General features: G+C 40.3%; 1 protein-coding gene and 1 long non-coding RNA gene across 3 annotated transcripts in view; both read left to right on the plus strand.

The window, feature by feature from the left end:
- ppp2r5ca (protein phosphatase 2, regulatory subunit B', gamma a) overlaps positions 1–11,507 on the plus strand; it is a 33,084-nt gene extending 21,577 nt beyond the window's left edge. For both annotated transcript variants that reach the window (XM_061843926.1, XM_061843925.1), the window contains 11 exons: positions 2,097–2,207; positions 2,499–2,591; positions 2,671–2,801; positions 3,277–3,336; positions 3,639–3,747; positions 3,936–3,989; positions 4,068–4,238; positions 4,319–4,446; positions 7,134–7,235; positions 7,349–7,421; positions 9,702–11,507. In XM_061843926.1, the coding sequence (XP_061699910.1) occupies positions 2,097–2,207; positions 2,499–2,591; positions 2,671–2,801; positions 3,277–3,336; positions 3,639–3,747; positions 3,936–3,989; positions 4,068–4,238; positions 4,319–4,446; positions 7,134–7,235; positions 7,349–7,421; positions 9,702–9,836 (1,167 nt within the window). In that variant the 3' untranslated portion in view covers positions 9,837–11,507. The remainder of the gene's footprint in view (positions 1–2,096; positions 2,208–2,498; positions 2,592–2,670; positions 2,802–3,276; positions 3,337–3,638; positions 3,748–3,935; positions 3,990–4,067; positions 4,239–4,318; positions 4,447–7,133; positions 7,236–7,348; positions 7,422–9,701) is intronic.
- A 1,683-nt stretch (positions 11,508–13,190) lies between these two features.
- Positions 13,191–21,102, plus strand: LOC133513248 (uncharacterized). The gene is made up of 4 exons (XR_009798429.1): positions 13,191–13,334; positions 17,215–17,378; positions 19,608–19,787; positions 19,859–21,102. It is a non-coding gene; the product is annotated as an uncharacterized LOC133513248 (long non-coding RNA).
- The last annotated feature ends 634 nt before the right edge of the window (positions 21,103–21,736 follow it).

Genomic DNA, 21,736 nt, shown 5'->3' on the forward strand with positions numbered 1-21,736 from the left:
ATAATATGTATGTTTTTAGTTTTAGTTTTTTTTTTTTTTTTTTTTTCCCTCTTCTCTAACCAGATGTGTTTATGTCAGGTTGCACATGGTAAGATGACTGGCTGGATTCTGGTAGATTTGGGGATGCTGATTTTTTGTGGGGAGGAATGAGGCGGTCACACATTTATTTTTACAGCACAAGCTTTTTCTCAACTTTGCTTCACAGACGCAGAGACAATAACTGTATTATATGAATCATTAGATAACTGCATGAATAACCAAAATAATATTTGATAACTCATGTTTGGAAAAGAGTAATATTTTACAGAGTGTCTGTAATGATGAGCTATGACTATTGGGAGGACTTTCCAATAAGAGATTTTCCTGCTCACGAGAGAAGTGCAGTGGTTGACATTTGGAGCAAAAGTAGCAGTCTGTTGCTTGTCATCATTAGTACATCTTTTCCACTGCCAATCTTTTGAAATATTTGACAGAAACTGAACCATTAACATAAATGCTCTGCTAGAGAAGCTTAACTTTTTTTTTTTTTGATAAATGGCCCTTTTTTTTCCCCAGTTTCTATTTTCACTCCATCAATCTTTGCGAGCCTTACATGGAGCGCAGTGTACCGCTGCCACAACACTTGTAGTCCAAGACTTCCTCTGTCTGTGGTCCACCTGCGATGTCCCATGATCGTCCAGGCGGGTACAGGAGCCCACAGGCGAATCAGTTGACGCTGCAGGAGGCCGCAGTACCAAACACATGCATTATTGTCAGATGAACCCTTGCAGCCTATAGTTACAGGAAACTAAAAATACCACTGACTTTGGCGTGATAGCAGAGAAGATAAGTTGATTGCATTTGCATCATCAATGGGCCAATTGTATGCTGACGTCGGTCCACCAGGTCTGTTGTTTGTTTGGGTTTTTTTTTTTTTTTTTTTTTTTTAAATGAGCAGAACCTTGGTCACAGTTTTTATTTGGAGGAATGGCAAATTTCGAGTTTTAAACATGGGCCTTAATCGCCGGTCTTCAATTTCAGCAATGTTATGTCATTTTACCATATGTATTAATTCAAAAGGCAGTGAAAAGTGATTTGAGCTTCTTATTTTATTATAAAGATTACTACTGTACAGTGCTGCTTGGGTGATAGAACACATTTTCCACCTTCATAGGCTGGATTAACACTGCGGTTCTGTGTGGCCAATTGTAATTTAATATCTTTACCTATTTATTTATTTTTTGACTGGCTATTTAAAGTTAAACCTCCAGTTATGTTGGAAACATTTGATTATGGCTATATCTACTGTTTATCTGCACAAGTAAACGATAATACAAATATTAAAGCTTACCCCTACGGGTTCAGTTGACCTGGACTGAACAACAGTAAAAAAAATCTAAATGTTGTTAACCTCCACATTATATCTCGACCTTCCTTCTGGAATAATGTTGCAAATTTGGTGGTGGACAAGGCTGTAGAATGTAGCATATTTTCACAAGGGTTAATAGTTGTTTTAGCTGCATTTTCATTTTACCGTAGGTTTAAAATGTGTGAATTCGGGTCGATGCCGCTGTGAAAATGTCAGCAGTTGGTGTAATTTGTCATGTTTGCATTGACGGTTTAGTTTAGATCTGTGTGTTTACACTGGACCTGCATTGGCACACATCTCAGATGTGTCAATCTTTTTAATCCACACTTGAAAGAGGCCTAATTCCAATCTAAAATGTCTGACTCATGCAATTTTCTCTATTTAAGATGCCATGACGCACGTCCCAATTGTGCCGCTTCAAACATGCCATGTAACTAGTCCATATGACTAATTATGGCTTCAAATATTTGCATAAATGACGAAAAGAAAATCTTGAAAGGGCCACACAATGTTAAGAATTTAAACCTCATTCAAGCGTTATCCAGAGCTTGACCAGAACTAATTACCGAATATAGCTTTTGAATTCAGTCTCATTACACATTTGCTTTTCTGTTATTTTGGTTTGTCTGTGTTCAAGCAGCCACGTGATTATAACAATTCAGTAATTGTTTTATAACATCTCGCGTCCTTATCGAATCCAAAATTTATGATCTTTCCATATTTTTTTTTTTTTTTTGTCTGCCTCTAGTTTGCTGTGAACATGTTTAGAACACTGCCTCCTTCATCTAACCCCACGGGAGCTGAATTCGATCCCGAGGAGGATGAGCCGACACTTGAAGCAGCGTGGCCACACCTCCAGGTTGCTGTTTATTTTGATTAAAACACGTCTTGTTCACCTGGGCCACTATCAAGAGTAACCATGGTCTGTTTTATCGCTGTACTAAAGCATCACCATACAGATCCACTGTAGCGCAAACCACTGATTGAGACTAAAAGTCCATATCCAATATTTTTTTTCATCCCAAAACAAATTTAAAAAGTTGTTTTCCATCCTCAAATAGCCTTAAAGACTGAGTTGGGGGGACAGAAGTATTTAAGAGTTTCATATATATTTTGTTCTCAATTCTGTCCCTCTTTGCTTCCATTGCAGCTCGTCTATGAATTTTTCCTTAGGTTTTTAGAATCGTCTGACTTTCAACCCAACATAGCAAAGAAATACATCGACCAGAAATTTGTTATGCAGGTAAGAAAAGGACTTAAGCTCTTAAAAGGGCCTTGTGAAGTTCAGAATGCTTATGGTTTTTCCTGTTTTGCTCTTGAAGCTTCTAGAACTATTTGACAGCGAAGATCCCAGAGAGCGAGACTTCCTCAAAACGACTCTTCACAGGATCTACGGAAAGTTCCTCGGCCTGAGAGCGTACATCAGAAAACAGATCAATAACATTTTTTATAGGTCAGTCAAGTTTGCGTAATTTTTTTTTTTTTTTTTTTACTTTTGGGCAATATGTTAAGCTAGATATGGTGGCAAAAGAATGCTTTACTGGCTCTAATAGTGGCCTCCATTTTAATCGCTGTCACTAATCAAGTGTCAAGTGTGTTTTTGTGCTTGAATGAATGTTACCCTAAATGGACTACTTTTTCCCCTGTCTGGAAACAAAACTTGTTCCACAATGTTGTTAGTCCAGCATCCACTACCTACAGACCACAAATGGCATCTATAAAAATTTATAGTGGGTATAACTCTGGTATTTAGAATGTGGATTCTTGTATCAATAAAGCAGATACTTGAGCATTTCAAAAAATTTGAAAAACACCTTACCCCTAGTAGGCACCTGGTATCACATTGAGTAATTCAATGCCATTATTTGAGGTAATGTGGTATTCGTCATGTTTTTGAGGAGCTAAAAAATGTCCCCTTGTTGTTTTAGGTTTATCTATGAGACAGAGCATCACAATGGTATTGCTGAACTACTGGAAATACTTGGAAGGTTTGTTAGATTATTTTCACTCTGTTGTAAGATAAAATAAATCTGCAGACTTTAATATCCAATCCACGGAATTCACATTACCCTCTCAGTATAATACTATGCCACAATTCTAAACAGACATCGATTCTGGGTTAGCTAGAGCCTATCCCAGCTGACTTTGGACTAGAGCTGGTCAGGTACACCCTAGGCTTGTCACCAGTCAACTGCATGGCTTATATAGAACAGATAATCATTAACGCGTCACATTTAATTGTGTAATTCTAATTAACAAGTGTTCATTGTTTGATTTGTTTGTTTCACAGCATTATCAATGGGTTTGCCTTACCTCTAAAAGAAGAGCACAAGATTTTCCTGTTGAAGGTTTTATTACCTCTCCACAAAGTGAAATCACTCAGTGTCTATCATCCACAGGTAGTGTGTGTGTGTGTGTGTGTGGGGGGGGGGGGGGGGGGTCCATTATGTAACCATTTATACTTTATTGGGCTCTGTATTTGTGAAAGTGCCATTGGCGCTTGGTTGAATGCGATACTGGATTAAAAAGAGAGAAAATACTTTGTGGGTGCTAAAATATTAAAATCTTCAAACTTTTCTCTTTTTAGTTGGCCTACTGTGTGGTGCAGTTTTTAGAAAAGGACAGCACTCTAACTGAGCCGGTATGTTGAATAAATGTTCAGTTGCTGGGTTTAACCTCTGAATTTAACGTCATTCGCTGATTTTTGCTTTCTCCACAGGTGGTCATGGCTCTCCTCAAGTACTGGCCAAAGACTCACAGTCCCAAGGAGGTAATGTTCCTCAATGAGCTCGAGGAGATTCTGGATGTCATTGAGCCGTCCGAGTTTGTTAAGGTGCAAGAGCCTCTCTTCCGGCAGCTGGCTAAATGCGTGTCCAGCCCGCATTTCCAGGTCAGACAGGCGACAAGCTCCTCTCGAGAAGTCCCTTCGTTATCTGTGCACCCTGCTGAGTTTCTGTGTGTGCTCTTTAGGTGGCAGAACGAGCCCTGTACTACTGGAATAATGAGTACATCATGAGTCTGATCAGCGACAACGCGGCCAAGATTCTCCCAATCATGTTCCCCGCTTTGTACCGCAACTCAAAGACCCACTGGAACAAGTGAGAGGCATCACTTTTGACACTTCAGTGCTGCATTTGGACTCTGCTTGCGCTAACCGCTCTGGCGCGTCACACCCATGTGAAACAATGCCTAGTCAAATGTCACACGGTGAATGCAAGTGTGACATGCTAGCTGCGACAACGACAATGCTGCAAATGGGCCCCCTAAAAATAATTTATATTGAAATTGAAAATGTACCACAAATGATTCTGAAACAGGTTACCATATCAAACCTGGAACAATACACATGAATATCTAAATTCATAAATTAATGGATTACAGGTGATTTGAGTTTGAAAAAACAATTGCATGAAGAGATGCAGCAAAAACTGGATAATTCACTAACAACTCTGCCTAAATTTTGCTTCTCCCCAACAAAGTTAATCGCTCAATTGAGATGCATCACTTGAGACCAAAGCAAATACAAATGATTGATGCCCCCTAAGTGTTTCCTGCATGAATAGTTGTAAACATAAATAGTTTATTATCAAAAGGTTATTTCAATCTCACTCACCCTAAAAAATGTATGACTTGACGTGCCCAAAGTGGGTGTGTCCATGCACACACAGCGAAGACTTTCTCAGAACCTCAAACTGGAATTATTTCTGTCGATGTCAACATACTTCCTTGACACCAATATGTTACAGTCATTTCCGGCCTACAGAGCGCATCTGATTATAAGCCTCACCCAGTACATTTGGAAAGGAAATACCACTTGGTACATACATAAGCCGCATCTGTGTAAAAGCCACGTTGAAACACAAGCTATTTACAAAGAAAGATGCCACACAGCGTTTTCAAAGTTTTAATAGCTTATCTTAATATAGCAACAACACGGTAGCACGAACTGGGGTGGTTTAAAAAAAAAAAAAAAAAACACCGCGGCAGCTACAAAGTAGTACAGCACTTACAGGGCCAGTTAAAAAAAAACGTACAGTAAGTTACTTTCTTGGCACATATGTTCCACCAATGTCACTCTCACATTTTCTGCTTGAGTGCCCCCTTGCGGCCGTTAGGAAAAAATGTACAAATTACCCACATCACCGCATAATCCGCAGGGTTGAAAGCGTGTGGGGAAAAAGTCATAATTTATAGGCCTTTAATTATGGTATATTTCCATTTAGACGGGTTTGGCAGCATCTTGCGACATATTAGGGCTTTTCACAGATGCGTTCTACAGCCAAATATATGAAGAGTTAAACTGCGAATATGGAATATGGATGTACACTTTACTGTACATAATTAATTCAATGGCATGAGTTACTCTGGGCAATTGTATACAAAGGCATTTTAGTAACAAATTACCCCCTAATTGTCCATTGACGGCTGTCAAATTGTATATAACGCAACTGTTCATCCCATGAGGGAAATTAAAACATCTAAAAAATAGAACAGTGTATACTAATAATTCAATTTTATAAAATGTATAATGTAGTATCATTTAATTGAAAAGGTAGTCCTGTGAAATTATTTAAAATTAAAATGAATTCCGTTTCAAATCAAGTAGATTGGTTTAATTAATTCCAATTCTAGCAATTAGCCCCTCTCCTTTTGTCTTACCTGGCTAAGGGAAGAGTGTAAGTTGATGCTAGGAATTGAGACAACACATCGTGACCCCTCATCCGCTGCTGGATGCGTCTTAGGTAGAGGTGACAATTTTTACAAGTCTTGAAGTAGTCTTATGTCAAAAGAATGTTAGTCTACTGTTATTATTGTTTGTACAGCATCTAAAGGTGACTGGTATTTTTAAATTTATCAAATGTTTCCTACTATGTGACTAGGTTCATCCATTTCTGTAGTTGATCTTTACTCTAAATACCCATTTTTGTTGAAGGCAAATATTTTAATAAATGAACCTCATGGCCTAACATCATCCAATAAATGACACCAATTTATAACATCACACAACACAACTAAACATTTGAAAACTCACACAAAAAGTATCTCAAATAGAACAGAATTAAAAAAAAAAGACTATCACGAGAACAATGAATAACATTTTGCAGCATTGCAGTAAAATGCTTTACACTGTAGGTAAATTAGCTGTGAATTTGTCATCATAGGCTGAGTAAAACGAGCTTTTTAGCCAACAATTCAAAACAAGCTTATATTCACAATAATATAAACATGATCAACAGTAGTATGAATATCAATCATTATCCCCACTTACCTTTTATGTAGCCCCTTGTGCGTTCCGGCATCTTGTAAGCAAGTCATTGAGGGTGGTGTCCCGATACGTATTGCGTTCAAGTGAGCTCCCCGCAGACCACACTCAGTTTCACGGGGTAGGAAATGGTATATCTCATCCTTCTCGTGCATCTGCAAGGGCTAACGGGATTGGCCCCACATGATCAATTGATTGCCAGACCACAACATCTCAGCTATCTAATCCTCAAAATTGATAAATAGGACATTTGTGATTTGAGAAACTGTGTACACACGGAAACCAAAGGCGTTTATTTGTCCGAGGGCTCACACGTCTGCATGTGTGGGACACGGGTTTAAAGTTTGAAACTGTTTAGTCACCATAACACTTTTAGAAGCCAGATAAACTAAACAATTACATTTTAGTGTGTAACAGACTAAATGAACATGATTGCTGTCTGGTCGGTTGCCATGCAGATGGATGACAGACTAGCCAAAACCATTATGTAAAGTCATTCGTTAATCCCGTGTGAATCTGCAGGACCATCCATGGCCTCATCTACAATGCTCTGAAGCTGTTCATGGAGATGAATCAGAAGCTCTTTGACGACTGCACACAGCAGTTCCGGGCTGAGAAGAACAAGTAGGTGCCACTGATAATTTGGTTGATAATGATTTTTAAACCATTGATCTTCAATCTCCTTGGAGTGATAAACCACCGAGTTCACAACAACGATTCGACGTTTGACCCGACAGGGAGAAGGCCAAGTCGAAAGAACGCGAAGAAGCTTGGAACAAGATCGAGAACCTCGCCAAGTCCAATCCACAGGTGAGCACCGCGTGGGGTCACTCATGGCCAAAATGTCATCTTAGGTTCAGTTCCTTTTAGTTGCTGTAGATCCTAAAATGGAGGCATGTGCACCTCGAGTTTTAATTTTTTTTTTTTTTTTTTTTTTTTTTAAGGCAAACTACACAATTGTGGGAGAGCCTTGTCACATTTGAAATTTAATTTGTTTAGCATAGAAACTTCAATGTAAATACGTATTAAATGAAAATTATTTTAGAAATAAATGTCTATGGTTATTGGTTAACATGGCTACAAGTCAATCTATTAAGCGACTTGCGAGGTTTATGAATGCCGACAATGTAGTTTTATAGCTCACTTTGCCATGTGAGGTAAATTGCTGGTGTTGTGGTTATTCCCAACACCGACACTGTTCCAAGTTTTAAAGGTCTTAGTGCAAAAATCAAAACTGAAGTAATTTGTGCAGAAGCTCTTGATCCGTTCATCTCTGCATGCCATTCAATTTTTTTTTCCACCTCGTCCCCTACCCTTTTTGTTTGGTTTTGTTTTTTTTTTTGTCCCCCACCCCTCTTCTCCACCCCTTTTTTTTTTTTCTTGGATTCAGTTCTGTGTGCTTGTTGATCCGTCTGACTTCAATAGTCCAGTAGCAATGGATACGGATGTTTCTTATATAGATGTTCAGAGGTTAAAAAAGACAGTTGAGGAAGGCGCAACTCAGGTAAACCTGACTTCTCTCTGTCTCCTTTCATCTTTTCCTGTTTAAATTTTGTTTTGACTTTTTTTTTTTTTTTTAATTCCCCCCCACCAGAAGAAGACATGTGCTCTGTGCAAATTACAGTTCATTTTATTTATAAGGACCAAGGCTTTCATATGCAAGAATGCCTCAAACCTGGTCATGTGTTTTAAGTTGTCTTTGTACTAATGCAGGATGTCGAATGCTGTTCCGTGAGTTTTAAGCATTTATTTTAAGCCTGTTGAACTTTCCACAGGTTGCATTTCCACTGCACAGTAATGTCTGGACTCCACTCCAAAATTATACTGTCTAAACTATGCAGGATTAAAAGTATTAATTACGACAATGCACAAACAAACGGTGTAGGAGAACTGGGTGGAAAGTTTCCTGTTATTTTTCATGGGAAGTTATCCTGGGGAACCTCTGAAATAATAAGCCTAGATAGAAAATTTTTTACAATAAAAGATGACACCATCTTTCAACTGGTAAGTAGAACTTAACCAAATTTTCCAATATTAGATTTTTCAATAACCGTTTGTCGAAGAAAAATTACCACAAGCTCGGAACTTCATCACAAAGGACCACCTTCCCTTGTACTGACATTTGGGGCTCCATCAATATGGAATTTTGCTTTCCCGTATCAATATTTGCCAGGGAAGAAATCCAAGAACTGATAAATTGTCTGCTTAGTTAAAAAAATATATATAATTAAGACAATTTCTTCAAAGACATGAATTCCATGGAGAGTATTTGACTGTTTTAATACGTTGCTATTAAGCTATAACTATTTTTAAAGTCGCTAACTGGCTGATGAAAGTGGGAGCTCGATTAACCCAAGACATCCAAATACTCTTTAAAATATTATGTACTCACTAAATTAATCAATAAGCATCAAAGGAACACAAAAAGGATAAAAAGAGTACCCTAATTCCCAGGGTACAGAGCGCAACTGGTTACAAGCCTCACCGAGTACATTTGTAAAGGAAACGCACCATTTGGTACATACATACGTCGCAGCTGTGTAAAAGCCGCAAGTGCCCACATTGAAACATGGGATATTTACAAAGACGGTCGGTACACGGAGAATTTAATGGTAGCACGGTGCTAATGCTTGCCCTAATGCGAGTACCGTGCTAGCGCTCACGCTAATAGGGCGGGTTAAAATAAAACTTACTGGTAAATATCACTGAGACGCGCCAGTAACGCAGGAGCAACACGCTAGCGCAGCGCTAACAGGGCCGGTAAAAGTCACTTCCTCGGCACATATAGTCCACCGGTCTCATTCTTACCTTTTCAGCTTGAGTAACCCCTAGCGTCCGTTACAAAAAAAAAAAAATGGAAATTGAGCACAAGTTCCTTTCTGAAACTTTGCGTCTTATCTGGACAGTTTGTACAAGTTGCGTAGTAAGTGTCAAAGGTTATGATTCACCAGGGCCGTGACAGATATTCCTCAGTGTTAAATCGGTGATCGTTTTGCAGGGGGTACGTACACCTGCTGCAGTTACCTAGTTCGGCCTAGTAGCTCAGCGGGAAGACTCATTCACTCTGATTTTTTTCTTGGTGTGTGACAGCTCCAGCACAGCCAGTGGAAGGATCGGCCCATGGTGCGGCGCAAATCTGAGTTGCCTCAGGACATCTACACCACAAAAGCCTTGGAGACCCACCGCAGAGCTGAAGACATGTTGACCCCCCGCGACGGCCTCTAGATCCAACCGCCTGACTGTCCCTCCGCGGCCATGGAAACATCCCCCGGGCCAACCATGCTTTTTCCTTCGTTCTCGTCCATTCCGGCTGCCCACTTGGAGTGCAGCACACTGGGCCTGTGACCAGTGCAGAAGTCCCGTGTTCGTCGACGTTCCTCAGATTTCTGCTTTCTCAGGTTCTTTTGGTTTTGTTTGGAGAAGGACGTCCGTGTGTCTTTTAGCCCCTCGCCGTTGTCTCTGTGTCATCTGTTCCTCTCACCCCCCACCCCTCTCCGTTTGCTCAATCTTAAGTATGGAACCTGGATAAAAACAATGACAACACTGCACCGGTTCCTTCATTATGACTGGTGGTTGAGCTGCAGGAATGGACAGTTGAAAGGATTTTTGTTCTCCAGCACACAAGGCAACAAAGGTCAAAGGAAAGAACTCCCGTCACCACTTTTTTTTTTTTCCTTTCGTGTCTTTGAACCGACAGCTCGTCAGTGCCAACCAAGACTGTGTGCGTTTTTTGTTTTTTAAATCTCAGATTCAAGCAGGGGCACTTGCCTTTTGGTTTTGGTCATTCGTGTTGTTTTGTTTCCTTTTTAGTTTTGCACACTTATCGACCAAACTCAGGCCTGTCCGTCGCCTTGCATCGTCCAGGTAGACAGCGAGGAAAGAAGACGTTGTCCTGTGGACATCTCTCTCTTTTTTTGATTTTACGTGCCATTTGCCGCTTTTACGTATGCTTGCTTCTTTGTGTTCACGGGCAATGTGTGACCACCAGGCGGCTGTTCTGCCCGCTCACTTCAAACAATGGTACTCCTGAATGTGACTTAGGATCCCTATAAACTTGGACAAAAGAGTTAACATAAAATAACCCAGAATTGACTTTGTAAAAGCTTTTAATTTATTAAAATCAAGCTCTAGTTACCTCGCTAGGTATAGATGCACTTAATACTAAAATAGCAATACCAAAAATGTCCTCCATCAAGCTCGCATGTTTGCTTCGTCACCGTTTGTCCATCGGAGAATCAGTAGTGTTGTTTGGACTAACGCATCAGGCGTGTTCTGATTTCCTTTATATTTGATGTGCTAGTTGTCTTGTCCCTGGAGGTGAAGTAGTTTGGCCATCCAGGCCTTCCCCTCCCCCCCACCCCCCAAAAAAAAAAGAACGGCCGCTGTCACACAGATGCTGAACAGTGAACTTACTTTGTGACTTGGCTCGTTTGTGTTAATACTGTATTTGCTTGAATGCAAAAAGTTGTACATTCGAAAGTACCATGTTAAACATGTACCTTTTACTCCAGAGGAATGCCATTCAACCAAACTTGATTTTCTTGTTTCTGAAAAAAGAAAAAAAAACTATATATAGCCCATGCTTGCTGGGAAATACGTTCTTTTATGGGTTTTATGACTTATTTTAGTGCTTTCAAAGGAGTCCGTTCGATAAAGACTATTAAAAAGTTATTTGGTGGCTTGTCTTTTTGCAGATCTTTTCATTTTACCATTTTTATTTCCAAAACATAACTTAAGTGTCCTTTTTTTATGTGACCTGTACTATATGATTCATTTATTGTATATATGATTTACCTTGTTTCATGTAGTGTTATATATAAATATATATCTAGATTAATTTTGTACAAATTGTCCTTCTGTACAGAATAAAACCTCCATAGCAAGTGAAAACTTCAATCTGGTACATACATTGTTTTATTGGCACCACCCTCCCCTCCTTTGACCAAGCAATGATTTTGAAAAGCATATTTCTACTGTTAAATCCATGTTAATGTGCTCTAGTCACCGTCTCGAGTAGTGTACAGCAGTATAGAATAAATAAAGAGCTTAAGTGTGTATATATATATATATATATATATATATATATTTTCCCAATGCATCAATGGTGGCTTTGACTACAACGTGTAATTGTTCAGTACAGTTTAAACTGACATGATCACGATGAAATGTTTTTTTTTTTTTATCGCTTTATCTGTAATGACCAGTACAAACCACAAGGGGGAGCCATAAGTATTCGATTGGACAGAAAATAGCTCCTAAAAAAATGGTCGCTACTAAGGGGTAATGTTTTCCATGTGTTAAAAGTATAGTTTGAAAAGACAAATGGCTCCGAAATATGGCCAATCCTAAAGGAAAAATGCTTTCCATGTGTTAAATGTAAGTCCTCGCTACACCAACCCCCACTCGGAGTTATTGAAAAGTAATGTCTGTACATATATCATTCCGGGGCAAAATGGTGGCCACCGTTAAATCTGAACTGCTCAGGCAATGTTCAAAGAAACATTTTGTCACAGTTAATTTCTATAAAACTGAAAAATAAATAGTGTCTGTGTATATACTGTATACATAAATTTCAGTGGGACAAATGCACACACTGGTCAAAGTTAACTGTAAAATGAAATCTTTTTTTTTTTTTTGCTAAGCGGGTTTTACTTCTCGTGGTTAACATTTATCTGTGAACTACTGATAAGCAGGTGCGCCCACTGATATAATAAAAAAATAAAACCGGGATGGCTCATTGGCCACCAAAACTGAAGTCTCCATCTGCCATCTTGATACTCCGACCTGTGCAGCTGTGAGAAAACATTTCACAGGTAAGTTAGAAAGATTTACTTTGAGACTGTTGAAGTTTGTTTGTAAAGGTTTTTTAAAAAAAAATTATTTTCTGATGAGCTTAATTCACTTGAACAACGTTTTGTTTACGGTTGTTGTTCACGATTCACTCTCTGCTTCACCTTCATAGGCCGACGTTTTTTTTTTTTTTTGCGAAAAAGCGATGTCAATATTTTCCCAAACTTCATCAGTGGATAGGCAAGAAAACACATTTTCTGTGAAATTTTTTGATGAATTTCGTAATGCAGAACTCTGCAAATTGAATTTGATTTTCAAATGCGAGGAAACAAGTTTGAAATAGGACTTCGCAAAGACAACAAATGAACAATGTGTTCAGTGTGTATTTTCCCATTGGGAGTCCTCATTTCCAAACATATATCTGATTGACTTGAAATGTCATGTTTTTATGATTTTAAAAAATGCTTAGTTTTTTGCTATGTTATGACGACAATGCTTCACGGTGCATTTTGGGAAAAGTTAACATGTCACTGAAATCGGGCCCAAGGTAATATGCAAGGTTTCTTGGTCATCACATTGTCTTTTCCTTTGCACTAAGCCTTTTATGGCTTACCAAAAATCCTTCATCTTCTTACCAGAACTGAAAAAAATGTCAAGCTCACACGACCAGTTTTAATTATGCATGTCAAACTTTGAGGAAAAACCCCGCCGTAGTCCAACCTGTAAACCATATTCTCCACACGTTTTGGGAGTACCAAGATGGTGGCCAACTGGCTTCAACCAATCGACATGTGCTGATGTGTATGCGCTATCCAGTTTATTTTTTTAGGTCAGTGGGTACGCCTTGCACTGAAAAGGTCCCCAGTTTGAGGCTTTGCTAAGGCCTTTATGTTTGCATGTTGTCCACCTCCATGCCTGCATGGGTTTTTACAGGTACGTGGATTTTGACCCCTGTTCCAAAAACATGTATGTGAGGTTCATTGAAGAGAGAAAATTGCGGGCGTGAGGGTGAATGGTCGGTTGTACGAATTAACCAGGATCCCTGCCTGTCACTACGGTTTACGACCGGGCCTCTAAAGCGGCCAGCGCCACGATGTTCTCTGAATGAGAAGGAACAACTACAATACACCCTTAGCTTGCCAAGACAACTATGGCAAAGCAAATATGACGAAATTTGAAAGAACCAACCACGAGATGCCAGGGAATATTTTTGCATAACCCTCAGTGGCGGTTCTGAGGCGAGGGCATTGCCCTCCTAACAGCGCTTGAGTCAAGGCATTCATCTGTCCATTGATCGACTAATAATTGTTACACCGCTGCCTGGATCCATAATGAGGATAAGCGCTATCGGGAAACAATATTTCAGCGCAGCGGTTTTGAGGCTTATTTTTCTTGCAAATGTATGATTACAAAGTTTCCAAACTGATGAGAAATTTTACAACACTTTGAGGCCTTCCAATTTTAAGTCTCAACTGTGGAAACTTAAAGCCCCACTGTCATGCCTATACACCTTCTAAAATAGATATTGTAATGAAAAAATGCGTACAAAATTATTCACTTCAATGTCTATACGAAAAAATAAATATGAGCTGAGAGGGTGTCATCCGTGCGCAAAGTTGCGGAAGTCTCATTCGACATCCTAGTGGTCGCCATATTGTCTGCAACGTCATCAGGAGACGTTACACTGGAACATTCGACATTGAAAACACATAGTGGCAACTTGCTGTGGGACATTGAAGCTTTTTTTTCGAAGAAGAGCACATATGACAATCGAGTGAAGTCACCAGGCAGTATTACCCTATAGTTTCGAGCCAAATTTAGATGATATGCGGATCACTTCTAACTAACAACAGATTCCCCGACAGTATGTATGACTGTATGGAGCGTACTCGCGGCCGGTCGCTCGCCGCCAGAGCTCGCTGAAAGACAGATTACCCCCCCCAGCCCAACTATTGTTTTTTTTTTTTTTTTTTCAAGTAGCTGTATACACACCTACCTGTCATTTGGAACCCACAAAGCTCTCGTCCTTTGCACTCGTGCAATCCATTTTTCACGACAAATCAGGTCTTTTGAAAAGTATGAAGAATGAATCCATCTTCCCAAGTGTTAGAATAATATCCACCAATACAACGAGGCGGCATTTTGGCAAACACGAAGGAACAAAGAGCTACCTTCCCGCGGGTAAAACTAGTAGAAACAGACGAGATCGTTTGAGTGGGCATCTGCTACTCACGTCACTTCCTGCTTCTTCTTGAAAACAAATCCCTCCAGAGGATTTTCATGGCGGGAGTTACAAAAAGCCATTTACGTCCAAATCGTGTTTTGGGGTGAAAAAATGCATGGGTCCTTTTCGGCTGCCCCCCCCCCCCCCCCATTTATAACATACTAAAAATCATTTATTTCCTGACGGTGGGGCTTTAAGAGTGCTTGAGTTCCCAAAAGCAAAATTGAAATGGCTTTGCTGTTCAATAATGTCGCCATCTAGAGTTTATAGTAAGCAAGGAATTTCATCCTTTCATATTTGCCTGCCATGATAACTCTTTTTAGGCCTTCACTTCCTGTATTTGCTTTCTTTAATTTTTTTACTTCAGTGTTGTCAAAGTACATCGTGACAGTTGGTTGGACTAGCTTATCCCCCCCCCAACCCCCTCCACTGCTGCGACAGTATTAAAACCTTCACGGGGGCGGCGTCGAAGCCGATTGCGGATGGCGTGGGCGTGATTTAAGGGAAAACAGACATTTGGTGTTTCCCAAAGAAGTTTTTTTGTCCCGGGTTGACACGGATGTAACAGACGGAAGACGAGACGTGGTTTTAAAGCGATGCGTTTTAGTTGTTCCACCCAAAATAAAATAAAATAACTTTGCTTTGTAGGCGGGAACGTATCCTTAGATCACCTCAAGTGATCTGTCAAATTGGTGGTCTGACCAGGACCGGTTATCAATGCTAATGTTACATTCTGGAATTTTGTTCGAGTGCTTGTAAACAAACAAACTGCAACATCATTTCAGTCATTCACTCTTTTTCATGCAAAGTACCGTTTTGTAACTACAGTGTGGTGCGTGCGTATTCAAGTATACTGCGTCTGTTGGTATTTAGTCACCATAACTTTGTTTCAAACAAGCTGTGTCCAAAGTCAGGCCTTGGGGCCTGTTGTGGCCTCTTACTCATTTCCTAAGACCATCTGCGTATTCTAAAAATAAGATTAAACATTAAGAAAAGTACACTCGTGCAGATTTATTTATTTTTACAAGCTGTGACACTAATACCTCGTCTTTGTTTCTTTTCTTCAAATGAATTTATTTCGACCAACACTGGTTTAGTTTTAGCATGTTTAATCAACAAAATGTTGATTGTCGGCATGCCCCTCGCATCTACCTCAAAATATAAAATCAGGGACTCATCCATCCATCCATTTTCTTAGCCGCTTATCCTCACAAGGGTCACGGACGTGCTGGAGCCTATCCCAGCTGTCAATGGGTACACCCTGAACTGGTTACCAGCCAATCGGAGGGCACATCGAGAGAAACAGCTGCGCTGACAATCACACCTAGGGGCAATCTGGAGTGTCCAATTAAAGTTGCATGTTTTTTGGGGGATGTGGGAGGAAACCCACACAGGCACGGGCAGGTCCAGGATTGAACCCGGGACCTCAGACCCGTGAGGCCAAAGTTTTACCATCTGATCTACCGTGCCCCCATCAATGAATCAATACGTGACAATTCAAAATGAATTAAATGACAATTGGACTCCATTTGCCTTTATAACACTGTAATCACAACAGGATTTCAATGTACAGCGTACAGTTATTTTCTTGCATTATCTTATACACTGCAATTGTAGTGATTTTATTTATAATTGACTCGGACAAATCCCACTATTCTATTACCTTGTCGTGAGCCACGTGGCGTCCATTTCCAGCTCACGTGACCATAAAAATCGATGGATGGATGTCAAGTGAAGGAGTAGCGCATGAAGCTGCTCGGTAAATCTCGTGCCCTTCCTCGAGATCAGAAAGACACGGTTGATTTTAAAAAGTAGGTTCCGCGAAGACGTCCGCTTTAATGAGATTGCAAAGCATCTCCTTGGCCCGCACACACGGCGGCGCAGCAGTTGCCAAGCTGGCCTCAGCTGCCCTCACCTGCCAAGGGCGGGGGGTCGGGGGGGGGGGAGGCGAAGGTGGCAACGAGCCAAGAGCGACACCTTCGGTTACGTCCCTGGCTGCGGACCAAAATGTAATGTCATGCAAATGTATTCCCCCTTCCCACCAGTGTGCCCCTCTCGAGACTCGCTGCGCCAAGAACGCCGTCCATTTTCTACGCCGCTTGTCTCATGATGGTCACAGGTGAGGCGGAGCCCGTTCCAGCTGACTTTGGGGGAACCACACAAATAACCAGTGGACGTTTTAAAATCGTCACTAAGCCTCATATGTAATGTGTTTGGAAAGTGTGTGCGCGCCACCCACCCACTCAGCACCGCTTGCTTTTCCCCTTTCGCTCTCGACATCTTTCCCAGCAGGCCGCATGCGTGCGGTCTGGTTTTCCGTGTGGTTGCTGTGCAGCACAAATATACACCAGAGTGTGAGTTTAATTTCCCCCTTGATGGATTATGATGGCCGTCAAAATGATCAGTTTCTCTGGTTTTGGTACCCGTTGGTATATTTTTGTGTAAAACTACTGACAACATACGGTAACTCACAAATTGCAATGATAAACATTGTCAATTGGAGCATTTATTTATAGAAAATGTCATATAAATGTCTATTGCTTCTCTCTTTTGGTCTCCCCCCCCCCCCCATGTTTGCATGTACTGTAGAAGTGTCTCTCGCTCCAGACGCCGGGCGCAGTCCCGCCGCCAGTCGACAGGGGGCAGTGTCGCTCCGCACGGAGCAGCGCAGAGGGCAACTGAGGTGAGGAGCGGAGGTGCTCCGCTTGGTAGCGGCGACAAGCCCAAAAATCTGCCCCCGCGGCCGCAGCAGGGTAATCTAATCAACCCTTTTCACGAGCTCTGGCCTCTCTTTATGCTATCTTTATTTTAATTAAGTTTGTGAAGGGAGTTTTCCCCACATCTGCGTGTCCATCGGTTTATCTGGTTGTCTGTGTATCGTCGAGTGTAGCAAGCTAACCTCTATCTCGAACATGTCCTACTAAATTGTACAAATGAGCAGGTAGCCAAACAAAAGTTTCTGCCAGATAGCTTCTACTGCGATGGGGAGTAGATCATCTAACGAAATTGAAGGATAAATGGTGGGCTGTGTGATGGATGCACTTACACGGGGCTCCTCGGTTTCCAATTAGTTTGTTCCTACAGTGACGACGTAACCGAAATGTGCATGTAAGTGACGAATTCATTGTTACTACCACAAGTTGTTGTATTTTTTTTTAAATATATGATTGAAAAACATTAGATCATGCGTAGAGTAAAGGAGTCCTGCAGACAGAACCAGACTACAAATAACACATTTTTGAAGCAATAAGTGACGCTATCCTAAAATAGATTGCAGTTGTCTATTTTAACAAACAATAAATATATCAAAATATATCAATCCATCCACCCATGTAAAAATGTAACATCTTGGGAAAGCTTTATTTGGATTAAAAAAAAAGAAAGTGAAATGATCTTGATCTCCATCCTTTTAATGCATTGGTAAATTATAAGTTTGGTACTGTATCAGCAGGTACTCAAAATCAAGTCATTCAGACTGATTTGAATGCATAGAAAAGAAAAGTGATGTGGGGGATACCTAATTAGTGTTTCATCTTTTAATTTTTTGGGGTGTGGTTGGGGCACCAATGATTGTGTTTCCCCCAATTCTGGTTTATTGTGGTGAGAAAAAACTAAACAAAACTGTAATCCAAGCAATTCTGTTCACTTGTCGGGGCTACAAGCTAGCTCTAAAAAAAATCATTTGTGATGTTTTAATATTAACAACGGCAAGCTTGTTGTATTTGAGTGTAAAGGAAGATCTACAGCTTGATTTTATTATGATGATTTTGATGGAGCACTTTTTAGTCTCCTTTGATAAAGAATGTCACAGTTAACTGATTTTATGCCGTACAAGTTCACATGAGACAGCAAGATAGTGTTGCGCTTGATGTGTCACCATTTGAATTCTTTTCATTTATGAACACCACTGTTCTAAATTTACCAATATGCACATTTGTGGTTTGTACAAATTTGTATCTTATATGAAAGACAGTACATTTCACAAAAATCGAATTAGTATTGTACAAAATGTCCTTCATGGTGCACTAATTGCTATACTGCGTGCTCACCTCCCACTTGTAAGCTGTTTTTCTGACTGGTCCTATTGGGTTCATGCCCCCCCATCCTCCCCAGTCCCCCACCACCACCGCCCCGTATCGACCCCTCATATGTCTCACACGTCCTCTCATCACATCCTTTACAGCCGAGAGAGCACAGTGTTGTACAATGGGGTAGCTTTTTCGCAAGAGGGTTGCCGGTCCCGTGAAGCCCCAGTTGGTCTAGATGTTGCGTGTTCAAGGTTTGAATGAACCGTCTTTTGTCTTCCCCCGCGGGCCGCAACATGAGGAACACCACACATCCTAATGCAGTCCATTTCCAGAGAGCTACCCAACATTGCGCCTTTACAAAGATAATAATGCTTGGTTTTTAAATTGACATCGTCAGACATTTTTGGGGATACAGGTATTTATTATCTCTAAAAGTGCACAATTGGGTGCTGATTCTAATTAAGATTGGGACTAGGGTTTTAGAACCTTGGCAAGGGTTGCTATATAACAGTAATATGGGAAGCTCTTCTTCAGAAATGGGAATTAATGGGAGAATAATTGGTACGTTAAGGGAAAATAACTTTCATAACGTTTCAGGTTTTTCTATAAAAGATTTAAATCTTCCTAAAAAAAAAAAAGCTTTTTGCACTATAGTGTTTGCTGGTGGAGTATACAATATATGATATGTAATAATATTTCCCAACCCTGAGTGAGCTGAGGCATTCATATTACATGAGAAGACCTCATGATACACCAAGCAAAACTGTCACAAAAAGTATTAATACTGAAATAATGACCTCGTCTCAATTTAATGACAAAATGTACTTCAGTGTGAAATCTGTCCGTGTATAATTGAAGTCAAACTTGATGTAGAATGTCCGGACTTATTCTGTTTGTCGAGTTAAGTTTATTTGTATCGCACTTAATCACAAAAGAATCCCAACGGCTTTACAGGTCCACATTTGACCAAGATCATCCAGATCCCCTAATCTAACCCCCAAACAAGACAAGCAAAAACGTAGGGGGGGAGAATAAACCTTGAGAAGAGACCACAGATAAAGGGATTGCACCCCCCACCCTGTTCGGGATAGCAAAGCTGTAATGGATGCTGAATGGCCAACATTTATCACAGAGGTTAGATTACTATATTCGTCATCCCTGTAAATTTTCATGGAGGTGAGACCAGTTTTGTCATAATTTTGCAGAAGCGCGCGAGCTTGCATTTTTAAATAAGGCGGTTTGCCAGGCAAAGGAGCGAGAGGAAGACCAAAGAGAAGGTTGATGGATGTTGTGAGGGAAGACATGAGGACAGTTGGTGTTAGAGAGGAAGATGCAGGAGATCGCCTTGATGGAAAAAAAGATGGCACGGTGTGGCGACTCCTCACGAGACAAGCCGAAAGGAAAAAAAGAAGGTCTGCACTATTGTAGGCGCGCACACAGCCGACTTTATCCGCAGCCAATCAAAGTGGCTTTGAAATGTGGCGCGCCAACTGTGACACATGGAGACATATTTGTAAAGGAGAGGGGCAGTGATCCGTGCGTCGTCCCTTCCCCAGCCACTTCCTCCAGCTCTTCTGGGGGAATCCCGAGCCGTTCCCTGCTCAGCCAAGAAACCTGTGGCCGCATATATATTTATATATTGAGAAAGAGAATGAAATAAGTGTATTCAATTTAATTATGTAAGCGACATCTACTGACAATTTAACACTGGCAAGGTTCAACAGCTTTCCATCCATTAGCTTCACTCCCTCCTTAGCCATAATTTTGTTGTTTTTTTTTTTTTTTTATAATGTGCAAAGGGGTGCAATTTTCCATTGCGTATCACTCTGATTTGAGAGCATCTATGGGAACGAAGGACTTTTTTTTTTTTTTTCCTCCAGTCTTTTGCATTAGCTTTAAAAATATCTTTTACACGGCTACATTCTCAACTAATTGCTGGAGCATTTGCAATGAGACAAAGCTATTATTAGTATTTATTTTTTTATTTGTCAAAGATGTTGTCGAATAAAATGTGTTTTTGTTTACACTGCTCACAACCACACGTGAAAAGGCAAACAGGCTCCTTGTGTGGCGTCGCACTGAATTCATAAATGCGTCCACTGAGTGTAAAATAGTTGCGGTTACATCAATTACTGGTGGTCTGTATGTTAAGTCGATGCCATCTGTGACCTCGTTGTTATGATGTTTGCCTGGTTATTAACCACATGAAGTTAAATACGAACGTAGTATTTTCACTGTGATTATGAAAGTCACAATTATCCTTGTTTTCACATTACAGTACTGTCTGTAAAAATCAGGCCCACAAAAGAGCATAACTTGCATTCCTCTTACCGAGGCAACACTTTTGTCAAATTCTAACTAAAAACAAATGACATCATTAAGCAAAATATAAACAAAAGAGGTCAGACGCCATCGAGCAGTTTACAATGGAGTTTGCACGTCAAAAATGCGTAGCGCCACAGATTAGTTGCATAGTGTTTTGTTTTTGGTGATGGATCTCACGTCATATTATTATTTCTCGAAGTTGACAAAGGGTGGGTGCTTGTTGATTTTTGACGGGTCCAAATGAATGTGACTGTTTTTATTCAGAGTCTGTGTTTATCTGGTTGGTTATTTTAGAAAATGCAGCCTAACCTTTTTGAATACTGAAAATTAAAAATGGCCAGTTTGCGTTCCTGGTTTGCGACTTGTATAAAGGGTCGTTGTCATGTACTACTTACTGTAAAAACAACAAAATATCCAGCAAGACTTACTTTTTGTTTTCTACCACCTCCCGTGATTTCCTTACTTTCGTTTTAATGTTATCATTACCATTTTTACCGTCCGATTTATCACTGATAGTCACTCACATTTTCGTGCTCGCAAATCTGCACAGTCGAGCACAAAAAATCACGCACGTAAAATTTGTTACAATTAGTAAAAAATAGATGTTGAAAGACGTCGCGTATTTTGTGTAGTTTTGACATCATTTTACGTGTTTATTTCATAAACGTTAACTAAACAAGCCTGCTCCTAAACAATCAGTATTCACCCGGAAACAGGAAATGCAAGTTAACCATACTGAGCATGTACGGAAATTAAGC

Source organism: Syngnathoides biaculeatus, chromosome 15 (genome assembly GCF_019802595.1).
Source record: "Syngnathoides biaculeatus isolate LvHL_M chromosome 15, ASM1980259v1, whole genome shotgun sequence".
Classification (NCBI taxonomy): Eukaryota; Metazoa; Chordata; class Actinopteri; order Syngnathiformes; family Syngnathidae; genus Syngnathoides; species Syngnathoides biaculeatus.